This window comes from Artemia franciscana, chromosome 16 (assembly GCF_032884065.1).
Source record: "Artemia franciscana chromosome 16, ASM3288406v1, whole genome shotgun sequence".
Taxonomy (NCBI): domain Eukaryota; kingdom Metazoa; phylum Arthropoda; class Branchiopoda; order Anostraca; family Artemiidae; genus Artemia; species Artemia franciscana.
The window spans coordinates 31337085-31363662 of record NC_088878.1 but is presented as its reverse complement, the minus strand read 5'-3'; the positions used below and the strand labels follow the sequence as shown (position 1 = coordinate 31363662).

At 34.8% G+C, this 26578-nt stretch overlaps 1 protein-coding gene across 1 annotated transcript in view; it reads right to left on the bottom strand.

The window, feature by feature from the left end:
- Window positions 1–6804: 6804 nt before the first annotated feature.
- Window positions 6805–26578, bottom strand: part of LOC136037338 (neuroligin-1-like) — a 228532-nt gene continuing 208758 nt past the window's right edge. Inside the window, exons 9-10 of the mRNA XM_065720009.1 lie at window positions 22230–22505; window positions 6805–9975 (exon numbers count right to left, since the gene is read on the bottom strand). Coding sequence (XP_065576081.1) covers window positions 9649–9975; window positions 22230–22505 — 603 coding nt within the window. The 3' untranslated portion in view covers window positions 6805–9648. The remainder of the gene's footprint in view (window positions 9976–22229; window positions 22506–26578) is intronic.

Genomic DNA, 26578 nt, shown 5'->3' with positions numbered 1-26578 from the left:
TGCATTAATTGCATGCCTTTGTGATTGTATGCTACTTTGACTAAAACAAAGGGGTGCGTCCGCAGCTACTTACTACTGCGGCTACAACTACTTGCGACTGTGACTACTTGTGACTGCAATTGTGACAGCTCTTACGACTACTTGGAACTGTGACTATAGCAAAATATGATCGTGACTACTTGTAACTGTGACTGTGACTACTTGTGACTGCAACTATGATTGCTTTTGCGACTATTTGGAACTGTGACTATGGCTAACTTTGATTGTGACTACTTGTAACAGCGACTGTGACTACTTGTGACTGCAATTATGACTGCTCTAGCGACTACTTGTAACTGCGACTGTGAGAACTTGTGACTGCTACTTTACATCTAATTGCTATTTTCACTTTACTGAAACAAAATGCATTTCAAAAGTTTTCTCTTAAATAAAAATTTAATAAATCCAAAACTATTAAGTCTATAGGAATGAATATAGGTAAATATTAAACTGTCAGTCCACATTAATTTGTTCTTTTCGGTAGTCGTGGTGATGACGGATTTTTTTTGTATGTTATGATAAATAAAAACACAAAGCCCGAAATAAGGATTGTTTTCAGTTAAGTGCAAATTATGGTTGGGTATTTAGAAGGCAGAGGGGGCGTTATACTTACTCCTCTCTGTGGTAGTTTCTGCCCAATTCAGTTCATCCTAGGAATTATTGTAATTTCTTGTTTTTTGGGGGATTTCGTTTGTTTATTGATAGTGATTTATGGTATTTTTATTACTTAAAAAAAATACTACGCCTTATTTCTGCTGAATTTCGGCTTAAAGTAGCTTTTGTAGAAAAAATTATGATAAATGTATCCCAAGATGAATATAAACTGAAATAAATAATCGTACCAAAAAATAGAGACAGCAGATATTGCTGTTTCTTACCCTTAAAACAGATACAAAAAGTTCAATTTACAATCAAATGAGCCTCTGAAGACGACTAACCCTTTCATACAAAGCAACCGGGGGAAAACTAAAAAAGGCTCTATTATAGGACAGAAGGGATTACTGGGTACAAAAAGTAAGTATCATCGGTGGGTTAGTGGAACACACCGAAGACTACTAAACTTTATTGGAACGCAAGTATTGGAATCAATACGGACTCAAATAACTTATCAAAAGCGTTTTCTGTTTGGTCCTTTTTCGTTTAGACTTATTCATTCTTTGATTGCTCCTACTTGAAGCTATTCTTTTTCTCAAACGTCGATTGACGTGACTTAAATCAGAGTCAACGCAACAACACGAACTTAGCAAAGAATACAACATCACGCGGCACTTGAAGCTATTCTTTTTCTCAAACGTCGATTGACGTGACTTAAATCAGAGTCAACGCAGCAACACGAATTTAGCAAAGAATACATCATCACGCGGCACTTGAAGCTATTCTTTTTCTCCAACATCGATTGACGTACTTGAAGCTATTCTTTTTCTCCAACATCGATTGACGTGACTTAAATCAGAGTCAACGCAGCAACACGAATTTAGCTAAGAATACAACATCACGCGGCACTTGAAGCTATTCTTTTTCTCAAACGTCGATTGACGTGACTTAAATCAGAGTCAACGCAACAACACAAATATAGCAAAAAATACAACATCACGCGGCACTTGAAGCTATTCTTTTTCTCAAACGTCCATTGACGTGACTTAAATCAGAGTCAACGCAACAACACGAATTTAACAAAGAATACAACATCAAGCGGCACTTGAAGCTATTCTTTTTCTCAAACGTCGATTGACGTGACGTAAATCAGAGTCAACGCAGCAACACGAATTTAGCAAAGAATACAACATCACGCGGCACTTGAAGCTATTCTTTTTCTCCAACGTCGATTGACGTGACTTAAATCAGAGTCAACGCAGCAACACGAATTTAGCAAAGAATACAACATCACGTGGCACTTGAAGCTATTTTTTTCTCAAACGTCGATTGACGTGACTTAAATAAGAGTCAACGCAGCAACACGAGTTTAGCAAAGAATACAACATCACGCGGCACTTGAAGCTATTCGTTTTCTCAAACGTCGATTGACGTGACTTAAATCACAGTCAACGCAGCAACACGAATTTAGAAAAGAATACGATATCACGCTTCACTTGAAGCTATTTTTTTTTTCAACGTCGATTGACGTGACTTAAATCAGAGTCTACGCAGCAACACGAATTTAGCAAAGAATACAAAATGACGCGGCACTTGAAGCTATTCTTTTCTCCAACGTCGATTGACGTGACTTAAATCAGAGTCAACGCAACAATACGAATCTAGCAAAGAATACAACATCACGCGTCACTTGAAGCTATTCTTTTTCTCAAATGTCGATTGACGTAACTTAAATCAGAGTCAACGCAACAACACGAATTTAGCAAAGAATACAACATCACGCGGCACTTGAAGCTATTCTTTTTCTGAAACGTCGATTGACGTTACTTAAATCAGAGTCAACGCAACAACACGAATTTAGCGAAGAATACAACATCACGCGGCACTTGAAGCAATTAAATCAGAGTCAACGCAGCAACACGAATTTAGCAAAGAATACAACATCACGCGGCACTTGAAGCTATTCTTTTTCTCAAACGTCGATTGACGTGACTTAAATCAGAGTCAACGCAGCAACACGAGTTTAGCAGAGAGTACAACATCACGTGGCATTTGAAGCTATTCGTTTTCTCAAACGTCAATTGACGTGACTTAAATCAGAGTCAACGCAGCAACACGAATTTAGCAAAGAATACAACATCACGAGGCACTTGAAGCTATTCTTTTTTTCAAACAGCGATTGACGTGACTTAAATCGACTTGAATCAACGCAGCAACACGAATTTAGTAAAGAATGATGATTCTCTAATCATTTTGTATTTTAGCTACTTGTATCATTTTGTATTTTATCATTTTGTATTTATTGTTATAAATAAAATTTTGTATCATTATCATTTTGTATCATTTTGTATTTTAGCTGCTGTTTATAGAACGAATGATCAGAGCTTAGGACTGGGGATACATCTAATTTGACTGAGGATACATCTAATCTAGAGCTAGATACAAGAGCTAGGGATACATCTAATTTGAATGAAATGTTCAGTGCAGTTTATGAAAACTGAAAGTGAATAGAGGGTAGTCTGTCGCTAACCATGTCTCTATTTGCCTCTTGGGTCCCCCAGAGCTCCCAATTACATTAGATAAAACTTAATTTTGCACCTGTGGCAGGAATCAGGTGTCTACATCTTGCCCTAAGTTGAGGATCTTCGAGACTTATTTGAACCATGTACCACAGTCTGCTGTCAGCTGCTCTGTGAGTGGGAGCATTGGGTTGTCCATCTGTGTTTGAACTTTTTGAACCCCAAAACAGGTTCAAAGTCTGATTTAGCCAGGTTCCACCAGTTTTTCCACTGTCCTCCTTATTGTCTCTTCCATAATCGGAGTGGCTCAGCTAGAAGGATTCGGCAAGACAGGTACTCTAAAAGCTTTTGTAAGACATTGCCCATCCATTTCAGTTGGCCTTCTTTGATCACGAGGGCAACATTTCTCTTGACGTTGCACATTCTTTGTATATTTGCGTTTGGTATGCAGTCATACAGGCGTATGGTTCATTGATATTTTGACTTCGTGGCAACATTTGAATTCGAATCGCCTAAAGGGAACGTCATAGAATGGTTGGCTTAATTACTTCTCAATACCCACACCAAAGGAGTCGCTTTATTTTCTGAGAACGCCGTAGTCGCATTCGCAACTTTTCTTAGATCTAGCTACGTTTATTAGGAATAGTTGACCGTAAGGTTCCCAGTCTTGCGGGTACCCTGACAGGGTCAGAGCAGCCCTTTGCAGAGGCCATTTTGCGTAAACCTGGATATTACACCCTGCCGAAGTGGTCCATTTTAGAGAATCCTCTAAGATTGCGTTCTGTTTCACCATGCGATTTTCTGAGATAAGGTTTGTAACTCGAGGGACATATCAACTCGTCCGTGGGCCCTACTGAGTGTACACGCTAGGGGGCTTCTTCCTCCTCCACCTGTATTCAAGGCCCCCAGGTGAGGGTGCCACAGTTTTTAATATAGACCCCCAGGGACTTGGCCCCTCCTTTATCCGCGCCTTCTACTCTACGGATAATACACTAGATATCTGTAGCTCGTTCCCTTATCCGCCACCTGCGATGAGAGATTTGAATAAGCTATTTTGCTCAGTATGGCAGTTTGTTTTAAATAGAGTATTTGCATGATATGGGGCCCTTGTCTCTTGTGCTGCACGTGTTATATGATCCTCCATTAAAAATATTGGATTTTTCGAATTCACCGGATAGGATGATATTCACTCCAGTTTCCTGGGTTTGCCGTTGGTTGCCCCCAGTCAGTCCTCGCCATTAAAAAGTGCTTGAACTTATAAGTTCCATTCGAAGAGCACTACTCTTTTCTTTCCATATATTCTAACAAATTTAGCAAGGGGCTGGGGATGATAAGAGATATAGTACATGAAAGGCAAGTCAAAGCTGTATTACTAACCATGAATCATTTTATTTTACTAATAAAGTTAGGCACGTGAGATTCCTCCCCCTCTAGTAGGAGGACGGTAGGACGATAATCTTGGCCACTTAACTACATCTAGACATATTTAATTATCTTTATACATATATATATATATATATATATATATATATATATATATATATATATATATATATATATATATATATATATATATATATATATATATATATATGATTTTTTTTTGTTTGCATTACATGTCATAATAGTATTTTTCTCAGGGTGGCTGCAGCTGATTTTGCCTGAAATCATGAAATCAAGAAGAAGTACACAAGCGAAAACGATCATCAATATATACGAGCTTGTCGCGTGTGGACTGCCGGGATATGGGGTTGAAATAGGCTACACAGTTTCTTTTTTTTAAACTGGCATAATGATATTTCTAGCCACAAAAACAACCTAAATAGGTCACAACCTTAAGAAAAATTCCTAAGTTGGCTTTATGGAACCTTTGGTGACCCCTTGACATAAAAAATGGCCCATATTGTCTGTGGTTAGAAGACAAGCGATAAGGACAATTAGTATATTCGAGCCTGCTCCGTAGCCACGCCAGGGCCCGGCAAAATTTTGGCGAAATATGATTACCCAACTAGTCTTAAACTTCTCTGTCTATATGGCAAGGACCAACTATTTGTCTAGTAAAATTATTTAGCCAAATTCTACAATTTCCAATTTTAATTAAAATTAAATTCAAATTAAATAAATTAATACATTAAAATAAATTAAATAATAAAGATCAATAAATTAAAATTGGTTCAATAAATTAAAATTCTACAATTTTCCAAGTTCTACAAATTCCAAATTCACAGGTCTACTATTTATCTCTGGAACAAAGCAGCAAATATTGGCTGTCAAACTTATTTACTTCAATTAACAAATCCCCTAAGCCCCTAAATCTAAATTATAGCCACGGTGATAAAATATTTTCTCAGACCCTATGTTAAACTTCATTTACTAGACTGCCTTTTTATAAATAAATTTCACAATAGACCGACTTCGAAGGAAGTGTGACGAGAGCAGAAATAAAGAAATTAAGGCATAATAATCTACTAGAGGCAATAAATCATCTAGTGCTTTTTGATGCTGTCGTTTGTACTGTCACACTTGTACTGCAATTTCCCTAATGTCCTAATGCCTGGATGACAAGAATTTACCTGAATCTACTCAAAACTTCCTATTGGGTCCGAATCACAAAAAAGTATAACCAGGACTAAGGGTTCAAGCCCTTCCTCCAAAATGAAAGTTTATGGTTTATTTGATTTGTAAGGACTTGCCACGCAAAAGAACGACAGGGCATGGACCTTAAGAGACCCTAGCTGTTTCTTCCTGCAAGATTTAAATGAGATTTGACCACTATCTAAGGGTAGATGTCCCGATGACATTAACATAGACTATTTAATTAAAAGATCCCTTTAATGGTGATCCATTAACAGTAACATTAATTCAAACAACAAAGCAATTTATTTAATAGTAGTCAAATGATTACATTGATTTATCACAAATTATGGACAAACTTTGAAACTTCATAGCTCAGTCTGAATACAAATCACTACTTAAATGGAGTTCCTTCATAATCTCTTTGTGTCAATATTAAATTACACGCAGCACTTTAGTTTTCCATGGTGTTGTGCCTGACAATAAATATAACTATAAACTATAAATAGCTATAGTTTGTGGTTGCAATGCAGTTGTCCCTTTTTTTGGGTTGTACAGTGACCACTTCAACTTCACTCACGTCCCTAATATAACTTATAAACATCAGAAGTCCGTTAAATTTGTTTGACTTCGTCTCTATAGATCCACCACTTGACTCGTCAGCAATGCCGGTGGCATTTCCTTTCGATACCCGATACTGTTTTCAAACGTTATCGGAATACTATCGGATACGGTATCCGATACTGTTTTCAAAACGGTATTAGTCCATAGTGAATCTTAAATGTAATAAGATTTATCGGGCACAATTTCTTAGATAAAATGTGCCCTTCGTTAAATTAACAATTTCTTAGATAATTGCAACGGCTCGAAAAATTATTGACGATTTGATGGATTTCTGCAAAACCTCAAAGTGCCAGGAACAAAACCAATTTTTCACAGAGATTAACCCCAATGACGATTCTTTGGTTGAGTTTTTAAAAGATTAATTTTTCTTACTGGTATTCTGATGTAATTTGGATGATCTTATTGATAGATTTCTTGACTCCTTCACATTATGTATAAATACATAGTTAATTCAAAGGCTGTTAAATTCAAAGGACGTAAATTCAAAGGCTATTTGACGTTAAACGTCAAAGGCTCTCTAAATTGCTTTTATTTCTGTGTTGGTCGACCACTTTGCTCACCGCATTTCTAGAATCATATCCTTACCAAAGTCTATTTTTTTAACACATTGTGAATCTTCGACTGAATTTTTTCTGATTTTCTTTCTGAATTGTTTTTCTTGTTTACGAACTGTACACGTATTATTCTGCTTCAGTTCTGTGGACTGATTACTCGTCTTCGCAGTTGGTTCACACTAAATGTTGGTTCAGTTGGCTCGTTCAGTTGGTTTGAGCCCTCGCAGTTGGTTCACACTAAATTTTGGTTCAGTTGACTCGGTCAGTTGGTTCAGTTCTGTTGTTCGAGTCCTCGCAGTTGGTTCACACTAAGCGTTCGAGACGTTCTTTACATCCACCTTAGCTAGCTTTGAATTCCTTGATTCTGAATTGACTTGCAATGTAACAGGATCTTTCTTTGAGCAATTTTATGACAGTATTGTAAATTAGTAGTGGCCAGTATTCATGTTACTTCGTTCAGTAATTTGATATAAAAATACATACTTTTAATTAAGTTATACTTTTAATTCATTCATTCTGAATGATATTGTATTCCATACTTTCCCCTTTAAATTTCCTGGTGTCGCTCTGTCATTTAGCTGGGTTTGAATTCTGCTTGGTGTACCTTTTTTACATTCTTCTGCCCACCCTAACCAAACCAGAAAGTTTTGCATTTTTTTACTCTACAAAGCTTTCCTTGTACTCATAGGCCTTATATCGACTATAGGCTTTGTTTCATTCTCGTAGTCTATTCATGTCAGAAGGTTCATTTTCCTTTTCTTTGAGTTTTTCATATCGTTCTGTCACTGTGTATACTTGTAATTCTTCTTATAATCCATTTTTCTTCAGTTTTCTAATAATGTTGTTATTATACCGTGAATACCCATTGCCTTAATTTAATCTGCATAAGTTTTTCTTTTGTTATATTTAGCATAGAACTGCACAGTTCCGTTTAATTCATATTAGTAGTTCGATTCATGTTAAACGTCTTAGTTTCCTTTAGCTTTGGAATCTTCAGGTTCATCCGTTAGTAAATACAGTTGTAATTTTGTGCAATATTACTTTTCTGAAGTTTTCTGGGAACACCGTATTTATATTTCAAGCATTTTTCGTATGGTTTTACTAAATCTAATTTTTTCTTTGTTTTTTTCCTAACTAAAACCTAATCTATATATTTTGTAAGAAAATAAATAGTTTTGTTTAGTAACCACTCTTATTTCATTCATGATATAGTTTCCTTTTGCTGTGATTTTTTCGTGTCCATCTGTTGCTAAATATACTTATAACTCCGTACCACTTTCCTGCCGTTTTCTGACAACACTGTTACTACGCTATGATCATTTGTCTTATTTTTTCTTCCACATAAAGTTTCTCTAGTTGACAGATTTCATAAGAAATAAACAATTTTGCTGAATTCATAGTTGTATTTTATTCGTGCTAAACTTTTAAGATTGATTTTGTCTTGAGTTCTTCGTTTTTATCTTTCACTAATTTCCGTCGGAATTCTATTCTAAACTGTTATTCTGTAGTTTTCTGGCAACGCTGGTATTATCCCTTGGCCATTCTTCATGGTGTTTCAATCCAAATAATTTGTTCTTGAATTTTTTTGATTCTGTTAAAAAACATCCATCTTTCATTCATACTCTTAGTTCATTCATCAACAAACAAAGTTCATTAAACAACAAACATAAAGTTTCTCTAGTTGACAGATTTCATAAGAAATAAACACTTTTGCTTAATTCATAGTTGTATTTTATTCGTGCTAAACTTTTAAGATTGGTTTTGTCTTGAGTTCATCGTTTTCATCTTTCACTAATTTCCGTTGGAATTCTATTCTAAACTGTTATTCTGTAGTTTTCTGGCAACGCTGTTATTATCCCTTGGCCATTCTTCATGGTGTTTCAATCCGCATAATTTGTTCATGAATTTTTAGATTCTATTAAAAAACACCTATGTTTAATTCATACTCTTAGTTCGTTCATCAACAAACACAGTTCATTAAACAACAAACATAAAGTTTCTCTAGTTGACAGATTTCATAAGAAATAAACACTTTTGCTTAATTCATAGTTGTATTTTATTCGTGCTAAACTTTTAAGATTGGTTTTGTCTTGAGTTCTTCGTTTTTATCTTTCACTAATTTCCGTTGGAATTCTATTCTAAACTGTTTTCTGTAGTTTTCTGGCAACGCTGTTATTATCCCTTGGCCATTCTTCATGGTGTTTCAGTCCACATAATTTGTTCATGAATTTTTGGATTCTATTAAAAAACACCTATGTTTAATTCATACTCTTAGTTCATTCATCAACAAACTTTACGTCTCACTCAAACTATTTGTCTTGGCTTATTCTTCATCTTTGCATCTTTATATCACTCAAACATCTTTGATTCTTTTTGCCTTGAATTCTACATGTCCATCTGCCACTAAATATTCTTTTAATTCTACAACGACAACACAGATATTATGCGATGAGCATTATTTGTATTATATAGTTCTACATAATTTTATTTCTTAATAACAGATTCTGTTGAAAATAATCACTTTTGATTAATTCATATTAGTTCATTCATATTAACGTTTATAGTTTCTTTTTAATTCTGCGCGTCCATTTTTAATACACTTGTGATTCTTTGCGATACACTTTTTCTTCAGTTGTCTGGCAACACCGTTTTTATATCATTACGACTCTGCATATAGTTCCGTCTCACATAATTATTTTCTCCGATTTATAAATTATATAAAAAATAAACACTTTTGTTTTAATTTATACTCGTAGTTCATTCATATTAGAAGTTTCAATTTCCTTAGACTGCTTTAAATTCTTCAATGTTCGTCTGTCACTATCTTCACTTGTACTTCCAATAGAAACTACTTTTCCACAGTTCCTTAGGGAATTTTGCGTCCGTGAACGTGGGAGTGTCATAACACTTATCTCTTTTGGCTGCTGTGTTTTTGGCAGCGTTCCATAAGATTGAAGAGGTGTGATAATATCGGCAAATTGGAGGGGGGCTGCTGGTTTCATGTCTAACGACTCCATTGAATGAGATAGTCCTTTTAGTGGAATGTGAGTATATGGTTTTGATGCTTCCAACTGTAAAAAAAATATATATACTCAAACACATATTGAATGTAAAGTATCAATAGATGGAGTTATACAAAAAGCATGATAGGTATATAAATCAATATCCCAAATACTACTAAAAATAATCATATTAAAAATAATAGACAGATAATATCTTTGAAAATACCGTAACCCAGAGTAGCAGTTTTTACCAATACAGAAAATAGAATCGAATAGAATCGGTTTTATTTGCACAATCTCTCGTAGTCATAAAACTAAATGGCGCTTGTGCTTACAAAAAAAGGATTAAATCAAACGACAAAAAAAAATCAGAAGACTAATAGGATAAAATCAAAAATTGTTATACTTTGATACAAAGGAAGGGATGAATGAGTTGGAAAAACGATTTGTGCGTGAAGGAGGTGCTGCTAATCTGTATTTTCTTCAACCTAGTACTTCGATGTTTCACTAAAACTGGTGGTAGTATCGATCTGTATTTATCACTTCTGAGAAGATATTGGCCAAATTCAAGGATCAAACTGAGACGACGCTCTTGAAGAGAGGGAATTTGCTTCTATCTTCCAATCTGCTTTTAAATATGTTAAAAAAAATCGCACGGAGTCAATATGAGCAACCTATTTAGAGAAATTGATACAGGCATAAAACATATAGAAAGATAATTCCTCTCAAAAAGGCAACACCTAAACAGAAAACAGGGAGGAAATAAATTTTTTTGACTTTACTCATGCCATTTAATTTTAAAAACTTTATTTTGAAAAGTAATCAATAGTTTTTCAAGGTGTTTTTTTTTCACAGTTAAAGTTTTTTGGAAGAATAGGAAGATAATTCTGCAAACCAAGATTAGAATATTGGAGCTACAGTGATGACCATGGTCAAATGTGGTTCTGAAGCACGGGTGCTCCGAAAAGCGGATGAAGATTTACTAGATGTTTTCCAGAGAAATTGCACTCGGATTGTTATGGGTACCCGGCTGATTGACCATATTTCAAACAGTAGTCTGTATGAAAAGTATGGTTCAATCTCGCTTTCTAGGGCTACAAGGAAAAAAAGATTAAGATGACTAAGGCACATTCTGCGGATGAAGGATGACAGAATGCCGAAGATTGTCCTTTTGGATCAACCGTTTAGGGCTAAACAAAAAGCGGGTTGTCTGTAGTTGGGTTGGGAGGATGTCATAAAGATTTAAGGGAAATGGGAACTTCCTGAGTTCGTGACAAGAGGGTAGTTTTGAACAGATTGAGATGTAGGAGGAGCGTGGGTAGCTGTGTTGGCCTTAGGTGGCTTGATCCTGCGGTGATTGTTAGTAGTAGTAGCAGAATTTATTAGTTTTGGCAACCTAATTTATTTTCTTCTTTTTTTAAAACAAAACTATAACAATATTATCCCAACAGGATAATCATTTCTTTTCGTTTTAAGCTTTAATGTTACTCCTAACTTTCAGTAGAAAAAACGAAGGGAAAGGGAAATTCCCCCTCGCATATACAATTCAATCCCAATGAAAATTTACCACCGACAATTACCCTTAACAACTCGCCGTGTAAAATTAAAGAGAGAAATGAGGAAGCAAGACATATAAAAAAGAATTTGTTTAGAAATTTTGGCAAATTCCCCCAGTGAATAATTTCCCCTTATAAGTTCACCCCCTGGAAACTTCCCTCTCCATGGAAAATTAACCCGTGGAAAACCCCAAGAATAAACTTTGTCTCCCCTATATGAAAATTTATACATGCTTCCAAATAACTAAAAATATGCGTCAACAATTGAACGTTGTAACTTAAAGACCTCTCCCTTGGGCTGTGGGAAGGGGGTCATATTATATGACCCCCTTTGTGGGAGGAGGCCTAGTTGCCCTCCTGTCTTTTTGGTCACTTAAAAGGGGCACTATAGCTATTAAAGTCCGTTCTAATGAGCCTTCTCACGATACAAAAATATAAAATTCCATACTTTTGCTGATAGAAGCTAGAAGCCTCTACAGTTGGGTTTTCTGATACGCTGAACCTGATGGTATGATTTTGATTCGAATTCTAGGACTTCTAGGTGATGTGTCCCACTTTTTTGAAAATCAGGCAAATTTTCTCGGGCTCTTAGCCTTTAATGGGCAAGGCTAAACTTTATAACACTTATATATTTGAAATCAGCCTGATAGCTATTTTTATGGCACTTGGTATTAACCAAGTGACATATAGCAATCGCCAATTCTGTCGGTCTGTCTGTCTGTCGGTCTGTCTGTCGGTCTGTCGGTCCCGGTTTTGCTACTTTAGGCACTTCCAGGTAAGCTTGGACGATGAAATTTGGCAGGCGTATCAGGGACGGGACCAGCTTAAATTAGAAATAGTCGTTTTCCAAATTTGACCATCTGGGGGGGGGGAGTGGGGGGCCGGTTAATTCGGAAAAATAGAAAAAATGAAGTATTTTTAACTTATGAATGGGTGATGGGATCTTAATGAAATTTGATGTTTGGAATGACATTGTGTCTCAGAGCTCTTATTTTAAATCCCGACCGGATCTGATGACATTGGGGGGAGTTGGAGGGGGGAAACCTAAAATCTTGGAAAACACTTAGAGTGGAGGGATTGGGATGAAACTTGATGGGAAAAATAAGCATAAGTCCCAGGTACATGATTGACATAATCGGAACGGATCTGCTCTCTTTGGGGTGGTTGGGGGGGTAATTCTGAAAAATTAGAAAAAATGAGGTATTTTTAACTTACGAACGGGTGATCAGATCTCAATGAAATTTGATGTTTAGAAGGATATCGTGTCTTAGAGCTCTTGTTTTAAATCCTGACCGGATCTGATGACATTGGGGGGGGGGGAGTTGGGAGGGGAAAACCTGAAACTTGGAAAACACTTAGAGTGGAGGGATTGGGATGAAACTTGGTGGGAAAAATTAACACAAGTGTTAGATACATGATTGAAATAAACGGAACGGATCCGCTCTCTTTGGGATAGTTGGGGGGGGGGGGGGGTTATTTCCGAAAAATTAGAAAAAATGAGGTTTTTTTTAACTTACGAATGGGTGATCGGATCTCAATGAAATTTGATATTTAGAAGGATATCGTGGCTCAGAGCTCTTATTTTAAACCCGACCAGATCTGGTGACATAGGAGGGGGGAGTTGGGAGGGGGACACCTAAAACTTGAAAAACACTTAGAGTGGAGGGAATGGGATGAAACTTGGTGGAAAAAATAATCACGAGTACTAGATACATGATTGACATAGCCAGAACGGATCCGATCTCTTTGGGGTAGTTGGGGGAGGGGTTAATTCTGAAAAATTAGAAAAAATGAGGTATTTTTAACTTACGAACGGGTTATCGGATCTCAATGAAATTTGATATTTAGAGGGATATTGTGTCTCAAAGCTCTTATATTAGATCCTGACTGGATCTGGTGACGTTGGGGGAAGTTTGGGGTGGGGGAACCTAAAATCATGGAAAACGCTTAGATTGCAGGGATCGGGATGAAACTTGGTGGGAAAAATAAGCAGAAGTCTTACATACGTGATTTACATAATTGGAACGGATCCGATCTAATGGGGGGGGGGGTTAATTCTGAAAAATAAGAAAAATGACGTATTTTTAACTTACGAAGGAGTGATCGGATCTTCAAGGAACTTCATATTTAGAAGGACCTCGTAACTCAGTTCTCTTATTTTAAATCTCAACCGGATCAAGCCGAATTGGGGGGCAGTTGGGGGGACCGGAAATCTTAGAAAATACTTAAAGCGGTGAGATCAGGATGAAACTGGATGGGAAGAATAAAAACCTGTCTAAGATAGGTGACTGACATAACCGGACCGGATTTGCTCTCTTTGATGGAATTGGAGGGGGGGGGGGGTTATTTTGAAAATTGAGGTATTTGTAACTTACGAAAGGGTGACCAGATCTTAATGAAATTTGATATCTAAAAGGATCTTGTGCTTTAAAGTTCTTATTTTAAATTCCGACCAGATTCTGTGACGTTGGGGGGAGTTGGAGGGGGAAACCGGAATTCTTGGAAAATGTGAAAATTTGGGTATTTTTATCTTACGAATAGATGATCGGATCTTAATAAAATTTGATTTTTAGAAAGAATTCATGTCTCAGAGCTCTTATTTCAAATCCCGACCAGATCGTTTGACATTGGGGGGAGTTGGAGGGGGAAAACTTGGATAAACACTTGGAGTGTAGGAATCGGGATGAAGCTTGGTGGATAAAATAAACAAATGTCCTTGATACGTGATTGACAGAATCGTACTGGAATTGCTCTCTTTGGGGGAGTTGGGGGGAGGGTTTCAGTGATTTGGCGAGTTTGGTGCTTCTGGACGTGCTAGGACGATGAAAATTGATAGGCATGTCAGGGAGCTGCACAATTTGACTTGATAAAGTCGTTTTCCCAGATTCGACCATCTGGGGGGCTAGGGAGAGGAAAAATTAGAAAAAATTACGTATTTATAACTTACGAGTGGGTGATCGGATCTTAATGAATTTTGATATTTAGAAGGACATCGTGACTCAAAGCTCTTATTTTAAATCCTGACCGGCATTAAGCCTCATATTTTCCTTTTTAAATCAATCTATTGATTCATAGAATTTTGTTAGAGTTCATACAATATGATCTCTTGGCTCTTAGCTCTTCTCGCCTCGTCGCAAGTGCCATATGAGTTCTTAGCTCTTGTTTATACATATATATCAGTAGCAGAATTCCATTTTTTAGAGTTTCGGTTAGCATTGAGCTGGGTCACTCATTACCTACAGTTCATTACCATGACCTTTTTGTAATACCAGCGTCAATAATACCCCCCAATCCCACAAAAAGTAGGATAGGCGAGGATAAGAGATGCCACTTTTTGTAGTGAAACGCTCACATAAAAAGAGGGGTCACACTGCAGGAAAGGGGCAACAAGCCTACTTTGAAGCTAAAAGGCAAGCGCTGGCAAGGGGAATAGGAAGGGAAGGAAGGACTGGGGCACTTACCCCCTTTGACTTTCAAACTTGACCCCAATGGCTCTCAATCTGTGCATGTTGGGAATACCTCCGTGTCTCCAGATCTTAAGGTGAATTCCAAGAAAATCTCAGGAAGTTCAGGTTTGGCAAGGTGAGAAGGCCACCTCGCCGTCCCTTGGGATATATGCGGAGGTCAACGAGAACTGGGGCGAAGAAATTTACCTAATAATGGGATTGGCTCCGGATGATTTGAAATGGGTAATGTATGTAAGGGGGAATTTTATGCCTCTTGGAGAACGTAGGAAATATTTTGGGAGAAATAGATTGAGGGATGGTCCTTACAGTTGCTCTATGTGTGGAGAGATGGATGAGTCTTTGCATCATTTTTCAAGGGATTTTAGGGAGTTGAGGGAGTTGCGCTTGGAGAGATTTGGTAGGAAGGTTGGGGGGAGAGATTGGATTTTGGAAATTTTGAGAAGTAGGTGTTACTTAAGTATAGATAATATTGGAAAGTTCGTCCGGGTAGGAATGAGGTATCGTGATGTTTACTTAAATAATTTGTTTAATGTCTTTTCAGTCTATGTTTGTTGCTGTATTTTTTTCACTTGTTTGTGTATGTCACCATGGCCCACTGGAGCTTTCGTGTAAATAAATCTATCTATCTATCTATCTATGCAGCTTGGATTTAGCTAGATTTTACACTGGGTAAGGACTTGCATTTGTTTTTGTGTCACATTGATAAAATTCTTCATATTAAAGTTAGATCAGCTGGTAGTAACAATTGGATCAGAAGCTTAGTATAAACTTTTTATTACATGTTAAAGGAACATGTTATTACATGTTACATGTTATTATGTTATGTTATTATGTTACATGTTACATATTATGTTACATGTTACATGTAACATGTTATTACATGTTATGGAAATCAGAAAAGTTAGCTTTTTCAAAAGTACCCTTCTTTGTACTCACGTGGCTAGCCTTGACTTTGACAAATTGGGCCAGTTTCAATATTTGTGGTCAATTTTAACGACTTAAATACAGTACTTCTAGACTTGACATTCTTGTGTTTAAGTTCCCCCTGGCCCAGGGTACGCATATCTTAAGTTTCAATCCAGTTAAACCAAAAGAAACTGTCGCTGCTCTTGTGCCCTTTTGACAAAATTTTATTCTTCCTTGAAGTTCCTTTGGCTCATTTAACAGATTACATATTTCAGTCTTCTTCTCTGTTGAACTGGTCCCTTTTAGCGAGTAAATGTTTTCAGTTGCCTAAAAAGTCCCATCAACTGTTTTCTTGAAGGGTCAGTTTGAAGAGCAGCACAAATATTATTTCTCCCAGTAGACTAATAGGAAAGTATTTCTGCAAAAAGACTTCCTTCTGTGAGTGGTTTCGAGAACTGAATCAATAAAGTAAGTGTAAAAAAAACTGAAATTAAACAACTGCAAGCGTCAGACATGTAATATAATAATAATATATATATAATATATAATATAATATAAATATAAAAAATATATAATAAATATAAATAAAAAATAAATATAAAATAAATATAATTAAATTATTATTATTATTATTATTATTATTAAATAATTTATTTATAAAATAAATAAATTCAAATAAATATAATAAAAATAAATATAAAAATATATAATAAAAAATTTAAGTTGAAAACCTGATTAACTGGTTTGTCAACATAGGTTGAGGTCTTTTCCGAGGTATTGCTGAACTTGCGAGAAAATGCAAAGTCTCAATGTCATGGCAAATCATTTGTTTCATACTTTTCACTCAGTTCGTGGTAACAAACTGTAAGTATTGGGCAACTCGAGGCAATAGTAACCGAAACACTAAAAACAGAATTGTGATAACCATGGATGTATCAAAAGAATTTGCTATTCTTGCTGATTCTAAATAGATAAAGTTTATTTCGTTTAATGTCACCAATAAAAAGCTATGAGCCTAAAAAAAAGTCTTAAAGTTCTTTGATGATACATCTCATTCAAATTCAAACTTTGTTTTGAGCAGCATTTCTCAAAGAATGTGACAAGCCAGACTTTTCGCGTAAAGAAAAATGATTGAGAAAGAGGCAGCCCCCCTCAGACGAAATTATTTCCGTTCATTTTAAACTTTAAAAGTGCTCCATACTCGCAGCTGAAAAAACTCGTTTATATATATTCAGTTTCTGCTACTACTACCAACTACTACCTTTATACTTCATTTAATTACTACTGCTACTACTACTACTACTACTACTACTACTACTACTACTACTACTACTACTACTACTACTACTACTACTACTACTACTACTACTACTACTACTACTACTACTACTACTACTACTACTACTACTGCTACTACTACTATTACTTCTACTACTAATGCTGCAACTACTACAGCTACCACTACTATTACTACTACTATTAATTAAATAAATTAATCTGGTTAAATTAATTGATTTTGCTTATTTCTTTTCACGATTCAAAGTGGAAACACTGACGAAAATATAATACTGCTCTTAAATTTTCACTATTTTAAAACAACGAAGAAACAATACAAAATCATGGATTTTTAGGAATGAATGATTTCAGATGGGTCCAGGAGCAAAAACTATTTTTATTTGGATTTCCTTTGTACGTTAAAGAGCAGAAAGGCTTATATCAAAAATGCCCATTGTCATGAATAAATACTAATTAATTAATTTACTAATATAATTATCCGATTAATCATTAGCCATCCACCTAAATTTCCAACCAAAAAAAAAAGTTCACACTCCATGAAGTGCTGCCTAAGAAAAACCAGTTGTAAAAACCTAGGAATGATCACTATTTTGCCATTTGTGCCACAGCGCCACGTTTTTGCACTGTCTATGGGACCCTTTAGACCACGTATGGACCACTTCTTCCGTACTTGGCACTCGTTATTAGTTCCATCTAAATTCTAAAAGTGGATAGCCCCTCGTCAATCCTATCTGTAGCTATTTCTTTATGGTTCGTCTAAGAGAAACTTTTAGGATAAAAAGTTTTATGGCTTTTTGTAAAGATTAAGGAAAGGAGACCAAATTCCCCATAAATATATCACTTAAGCTTTTGGTCTTTTTATTCAACATGTCAGGCGTGTTTAGTGTATTTATGGAGACATAAAGTTTTAATGCACTTTGAACAGAAGAATAAACGTAATTAGTCAGTGTTTACATCAAATAGTTCGTGGCAACATACTGTAAGTAAGGAGCGACCCAGCTCAATAGTAACCGAAACTCTAAAAGCTGAATTTTGATACCAATATATACATATCAAAAGAATTGGCTTTTTGCTCTGATTTAAAATATGTAACTTACATAAGGTTTAGTCTTACCCATTAAAGGCTACGAGCCTAAGAAAATTTGCTTTATTTTCAAAAAAAGGGGCAATCTCCCCTAAAAGTCATAGAATCTTAACACAAATTACACCATCAGATTCAGCATATCAGAAAATCCTACTCTAGGTTCCATGCTCCTAACTGCAAAAATGGGGATTTTTTTTTTCGGAATCAATATAAAATTCAACAGAAATGCTGAACGGATTTTTTCGTTCAGCATTGAAACTTATAACGACGAGAAATTATTACGTATATGAAGGGTTTTTGCCCCCTCCTCTAAACCTCGCTCTTTGCGTTAAAGTTTTAATTTTGTCCCGATTCTCTAAGAACCACTCTTGAAACGCTAGCGTCGTTTAATTGGAACAATAAGAAGCTATTTTAAAAGCAATCAGAAACTTTAGCGTAAAGAGTGAGGTGTTTAGGAGGGGGCAATCCCCTTCATATATGTAATAATTTCTGTTCATTTTAAGATTTAATGTTGCTCCTTACTTTCAGTAGAAATTTTTTTTTATTTAATAGCATAAAAGACGCACCTAATTTTCTTTGTTTCCTAGCATACAAACAGTTCGTAATATCGAATCATACGCCGTACAATAGCGCTGCGTAATTAAACAGGAATATGGCTTCAGTGTATAATCTGCTTGTTTTCATTCGATGAGGAGTCCCAGTTTTTAAGTGGTATAAAAAGTTTGTCACAGAAATAAGTGTTAATTTGCCATTTTGCGAAACAAAACCCCCATTTTGAACTAAATAGATAAAAATTCAATGAAGAGAAAATTTTGAGAAACTGATCAATTTAGAAGTGCCTGTATACTATCTCTTTGGCTTCCCTGTTTCCGAACCATTGTGATGCGCATCGGCACATTCGTTTTTAAGCGTATATGCAGTTCATGCACAATAACGGTTAACATGATTATATTTTAAAGTAGCAAGGATATCAAAATAAAAGCATTTTTTGCCCCCCCCTGGTTCTATCTTAGGATAGAGTTTTCATTTAAAAAATGAAATTTCAGCTAATAAACTTGGTTGATTCAATTGAGGCTTTCTAGAATTATTCAGTGCTGTATAGTTGCTCACTGTCCATTAGAAAGGAGAATTATGGGATGTTTTAATGGAGGAGGGGTATCTGAACCCTTAAGAAGTGCCTTTTAAGGTGAATTTTTCTCAGTCTCTGTGAAGTGAGTGGTCGTTCAGATAAAAAGAATAAGGAAAGAAGAGGAATTTACTAGTTAGCCTGTCTTTTCTGAAGATTTTTTTTTTTATTAAGCCTGCAATATCGGCAATGCAGGGGGACATTTTATATAATGGACTTCTGTAAGTTTGAGGCATAAATCCCTGATTTTCAAATATAATCATCTTCTTCCTAATTTGATTCTTTGGCAAACATGTTAACCCTGGCTACCACTTCTGCGATTTCGCGCAAGATCCTGTAACATACGACATATGACACAAATCGTGCGACAAACGACGCAAAACCATCCGTTTTGCTGCAATGTCGGACGCGTTGAATAATTTCAACTCATACGACAAATCCCATGCGTTGTTCTGATTAAAAAAAAAAAAAAAAAAAAAAAAAAAAAAAAAAAAAAAAAAAAAAAAAAAAAAAAAAAAAACCAAAGTCATGGAGCTGATTGAAAAGCTAATTTTGGCTGATTTGAATTCTTCTAGAGTTTGTCCAGCGACGCAAAAGTCTGCGTTTCTTTGTGAAAGTCCATCCCATACTGTCGTGCGTCTATTCCGCCAAAAAAAACCGTGACGGGATTGACGCAGCAGTAGGAACCAGGGGTTAGGTGTCTTTGCATCTGAAGGTCTGAGAATCACCATGCTAATTTTGGTACCAAAGAGATTGTAAGGCATCTAAAAAAAGGGTTGCCTCGAGGGCGATAGCTCATTTAGGGATATTCGCCTGTGCAAGATTAAACAGAACTCTCCTCAATACAAAATATGACAGCTTATCTCTTATTGCAGATATAATTTAAGTGCACTATTAAAGGTTGGATTTGGAAGAGAACTTGCAGAAAAAAGAGTTTTGAGAGTAGTCCATATCCATAAGCTTTTGAATAGCTTCCCTTAAAAACTGTCAAAATAATAACCTTAAATGTTTGTTTTTTATCTTTCAGACCCCTCCTCCTCCCCATTCCCACAAGAAATAATCTAAGAGCTACACTCATACAGAGATGATTATCATTTTCGAAGCATTAATACATTAAATTAACAAACAAGATTTGGGATCAAATGGAATTGGAAGGGAGTGACAGCCTTCCCAACATTTAAGAGATCCCTAGATTAAACAGTTCTAGCAATAAACTGAAAACAAAGAGCAACACGTATCAAGAGAAATCGAAACTTATAAACAAAGTTCTAATTTTAGTATATGCATCAGCATAATGTGCTATTTTTGGAAATTCTGAATATTCAAAATATAACAGTTTCAGGAGATGGGCAACCATCCTCTCAAAATCCCTCACCTCACCCAAAAGCTAAAGAGTCATTTACATATACTGAAAACAAAACAAACTCCAGATATTTTTTTTTTAATTTTACAATTGGGCACAGCACAATCTTTCAGTTTTTATACATCGGTAGGCTATTCGGTTCATGTCTATAGCAATTCAGTCTATATCAGTCTATATCCTTATATTCATATTCTATATTTTATATTATCTATTCTAAATATTATTTATATTCTATATTTTTATCAATATTCCTCGTTTTATATCCGATATACAGTCTATATTCTATAAGTCTATATTCTTATATGTCTAATATGCAATGGATATATGTCTATATTTTCTTTCTTTTAAATCCATTCTTTACAAATGCATGTAAAAATAGATCACTTCGTCGAGCTAAAGATATTGGTAAATATATCAATGTTAATATTACTGACTTACCAATAAAGTGAACATACCACTCGATGCCTTTTTTGTGCTCTTTACGAATATAATAATCGCTTCTACCGCAAATTTAAATTTAAGCACTTTTTGAGCTCTAAATGACGAATTTTCAATTAAAGCATGAGTTATCGGTCGTTTTTGACAAAATAATACTATATTTTCTGGGCGCCAAAATTATATATAGTTAGGTTAGGTTTGGTCAAAAAGTGCTTAAATTTGAATTTACGAGAGAAGTGATTATTGTATTCGTAAAGAGCACAAAAAAGGCAATGAGTGGTATGTCCAATTTATTGGTAAGTCAATAATATTAACTGTGATATATTTACGAAGATATTGATTCAAAAACCACTAATTTGTTATTTAAGAGTTTCATCTATTCCCAAGCATCTTATACCCTTGAATATAACAGAATCCACTGGAAAAAAAGAATAAAAGAGGGTTCTTGTTGAAGCAGTATTCAAAGCGGTTGTCGCCCCCCTTGGTTAGTGGCAATTTTTGTAGCCTGTGTCTTATGCTCGAATTATTACATGGCTGTATTTCTCCTCATCTTAGGTGATCCGGCAAGTTTTTCGCAGTTCATGTAATAGACTTACCAATAAAGTGAGCATACCACTCGATGCCTTTTTTTTATGTTCTTTGCAAATATTATAATCGCTTCTATCGCAAATTCCAATTTAGGCACTTTTTGGTCTAACCTAATCTAAGCTAACCTTATTATAAATAATTTTTGTACTGAGAAAATGTAGTATTATTTTATTGAAAACGACCAAGAAAACGGCGCTGAGAAAAATTAGTATTATTTTGTCGAAAACGACCGATAACTGATATTCAAATTGAAAATTCGTAATTTTCAAGAGCTCAAAAAATTCTTAAATTTAAATTTGCGGTAGAAGCCATTATACTGTCCGTAAAGATCATAAGAAAAGGCATCGAGTGGTATGTTCACTTTATTGGTAAGTCAACTATATGAACTGCGAAAAATTTACCGGTGCGACTACCATCCTTAGCCTTTGATGAAAAACTTCTGTGTATAAAAGAGTTTTTAATTAATCCTTAATGAGGCCAAGTGGTAATAGAAACGAACCTGCATAGTAGTGATATCATTGACATCCCTGGCTCTTATCCTTGAAGAAGCACTCAAGTCAGCTATCTCATGGCTAATATTCCTCCTAATCCCATTTTCCATCCTCCTCTTTCCTTCCATACGTTGTTTATCCCTCTGATAGTAAACACCAGCAAATATAAGAACGTTAAGTACTAGAAGAGAACATCCTATTGCTATGGTGACACTGAGAGCAGTTGAATACGTCGTAAGACCGTTCTCGGCTCTCTCAGTTCCGTTGCTTAGTGAGTTAAGCCCCTGGAAAATATTGAAAAGGAATAAATACTTGATGTCCTGCATACAGTGTTGCAATCTAATTTAAAATAGAATATTGGACATAAAACACTGTCAAATAGATCAAACCAATTGGAAAATTCTTCCGGTGTATAGATGGCAGGAACCTGTTGCACAGTTAAAAAAATTTAACTTTTAAGTTATTTTCTTCATCTTGTTTTCCTACCAGTTCCCATAGTTTCGTCCCCTTTTTGCATTTTATCGATCTAATGCTAGTTTTATTATTGACATAAGACTAGTTTTATTATTTTTTTTTTATCTCTTTGACGTAGTATTACTAGATATTATGTTATATATATATATATATATATATATATATATATATATATATATATATATATATATATATATATATATATATATATATATATATATATATATATATATTCCCGGCTGACTGACCGTATTTCAAACAGTAGGTTGTACGAAAAGTGTGGTTCAATCCCGCTTTCTGGGGCTATAATGAAAGAAAGGTTGAGATGGCTAGGCCACGTTCTACGGATGAAGGATGACAGATTACCGAAGATTGTCCTTTTTGGCCAACCGTCTGGGGCTACACGGAAAGCAGGTCGTCCTTGTCTGGGTTGGGAGGATGTCATAAATAAGGATTTAAAGGAAATGGGAACTTCCTGGGAGGGTGTAAAGAGGGAGGCTTTAAATAGATTAGGTTGGAGGAGGAGCGTGCGTAGCTGTGTTGGCCTTAGGCGGCTTGGTGCTGCAGTGAGTTATTAGTAGTAGTAGTAGTAGTAGTAGTATATATATATATATATATATATATAATATATATATATATATATATATATATATATATATATATATATATATATATATATATATATATATATATATCAGCAACAATCACCAATGCAACAGCACAAACACATTAAAAAAAAAGAAAAAAAAAGAAGACAGAAGACAGAATGAGAAAAGGAAGACTATTTTCCTACATTAGTGATTAATATAGATCAGCACTTGAATGAGGCCTTAACCCTACTCATCCATACAATCACATAGGTCAAACAGCATAGCCATACACAATCAACCATAAAGAATAATCCATGGACAGGCAGTCGTGTCGTCAGTAAGTATAAGTCGTCATTTACCAAACATTAAAAACACATACACATATATATATATATATATATATATATATATATATATATATATATATATATATATATATATATATATATATATATATATATATATATATATATATATATATATATATATATATATATATATATATATATATATATATATATATATATATATATATATATATATATATATATATATATATATATATATATATATGTGTATAGCTGAAATTGCTTTTTGAGCCCCTGGACCGTTTTTTTTTGTGTCTTAATAAAATTTTTGCGCCAAAATACGGAAGTGTTAGATCTACATCCGTTTTAGCTAAATTTTCTTTTTCTTCTTTTTTTTAACTAATATCTTATTTTATTTTAATGTTACAAAAGGGCCTGCAAAGGTAGCCATACTAGCTTATTAACATAAAATAAAACAAAAGTTTAAAAACTAGCTTGATAATAGTCATTTTATTAGGCCTACTATTAATTATTAATTAGCTCAGTGGGGGTGGGGGGATAATGAGCATTTTTTAAAAGGGCACAACTCTATAGACTTGTATAGTTGTATATTTGGAATATACAGCCAAACCTCTGAGCATTGAAAGTTAGAACAAATTTGCAATAACATTTGTCAGCCTAAGCATAGTTAATAAATTTACTAAATTTAAAAGAATTTATTTACCATCTAAAATCCTGGCCCTTAAATTTTTTAATAGTTCTCTTGGATTTTTCATTACATTTTTGTTGTGTGTGTGTTTTTATCGAAAACTCCTTTTCGTGGCATTTCTTTCAAATATAAACAGCGAAATATTACAAAAATAAAAGAATAGTCCTCTGTTTTGTATATTCTTCATCTTCTAACAGAAGCGGGGTGAGAACCTTATCCCTTTTCCTTTAGGAAGCCCTTGTGGTCTAATACTTAGAGAGTTCAAATTCTAAAGAAAATTGATTAAAGTAAAAAAATACGAAATATACCGTCCTTAGATACAACCTCATTCTTCTGTCGCTTACTTTCTTATATAATTTGTTTTTCACTTTATAGAAAGTCTATCCAGAGCGTGAATATCTCTTTTAGTACCTTTTCCCATAAAAGAGCTGATTTTGCTGGTAAATTAAAAAAAAAGAAAAGAAAAAAAGACTAACAGTGTCAATGAAGCTTCTCTGGGTGGCTCTCCTTTTCTTTCTTTTTTATGTCTTTGAGTTTGAACGTCCAAACCATCTCATCATAGTTTGAAGTCAACTAATTTTTGGGAATTTTAACAACTTTGGGAAATTAGTCAACTAATTTTGTCAACTAATATTTGACTAATGGAAATTCAATCAACTAATGGAAATTAGTCAACTAATTTTGGGAATTAGTCAACAATTTAGAAAAAAGTGGCTTGATTAAAAAAAACTGGGCTATAATCCCACTCAAATCCTTAGTTTATTTCTGTGCACTTCTCTAAGCCTCAAAACTAGGGAACAAGTAGAGATAAAAGCTTGTAAACACAGTTAGTTTATAGTATAGGACAAAAAAAAAAAACAAATAACAAAGTGTACCATTTAGCGCTAATTCAAGTATAATAGTCAGCATCACTATTATATTCCATCATAATTGCATCCAATTTTGCAAAGACTTTTTAGAGCTGTGAAACGGTTTTGGGACTGTATTATGAATGATAATCTCTTTCCAGCTTCCCTTTCAAACTTTCCAACTTGACTCCCTTTTCAACATGACTTTCCAACTTAACTCCCTTTCCAACTCTTATCAAATAGTTTTCTTACCAAATTTAAAACCAAAACCAAACTTCGTAGCAAAACTATATTGACCATATCGTAGATGCCCTTTGATTTGGGCTCTTTTGAAATCAACCTTTTATCCCTCCCCCCCTGAACTGATCAACAAATAACGATATTAGAGGAATAAGACTAGCAAAGTAGTTTTTTCTCTCTTTATTTTGTGATCTTAAATTGTGCTCGCTAGCATGACTAGCTTGGTGACACTTCTGTGACACTCAATAGTATAGTATAATGCATTTGTCACAAAAAAAAATGAAAAGCCACTGCCACAGAAATAAGACAGCAACATAAAAATAAAATACAAGGATCTAATTTAAAATTTTGATCAAAACCATTAAAGCCCAGAAAACTATTCAAAAACACTAATGCAATCAAACAAACAAAGTCGTGACATAATACCCTCACGATGGGTTATACCCAAACAAATAACTCGCGCCATATTCTTAGTACTAATAGAACAGTCTTTTCCCAACAATTTTTCCACCCAAGATTTATTCCCCTTATCCACTCCAAAAATTTGATTTCTCGGATCCCTTAACCCTTCACACTTCTCCAGACAATGCAAAAAGTTTTCCTCCCACTCTCCAAATAATGTACAACTGTAAGGCTTACTTTTCATTTTAAACATTCCCTGATATCTTCTTCTTTTCCCAATGACATGAAATTAATACAGGAAAAGATATTTATTTCAAAAGATTAGTTAACGCAAGTCCAGATGGACCAAATTCGTATTCTAGAGCCAAAAAAATGAAAAAAAAAATCACTACTAAAACAGTCAAACAGCTTGAGAATAACAAAAAACAACAATTTGACATCAAAACATAAAATGGTACAACTGACAAGAAAATATTTCAAGAGAGATAGACACAATAAATAACTAATTCAATATTATGTGTAAGGTTTTGATAATAGTAATCAATATTATACATACTTCTATTATATAGGCAGGTGTGTATTCTCCTAATGAGCCCTTGTGTTGGGTTGTCGCCTCTGAATCATTTGTCTTTTTATTGTTTTTAATATTTGGTAAATGACGACTTATGCTTACTTACGACACGACTGCCTGTCCATGGATTATTCTTTATGGTTGATTGTGTATGGCTATGCTGTTTAACCTATGTCATTGTATGGATGAGTAGGGTTAAGGCCTCATTCAAGTAC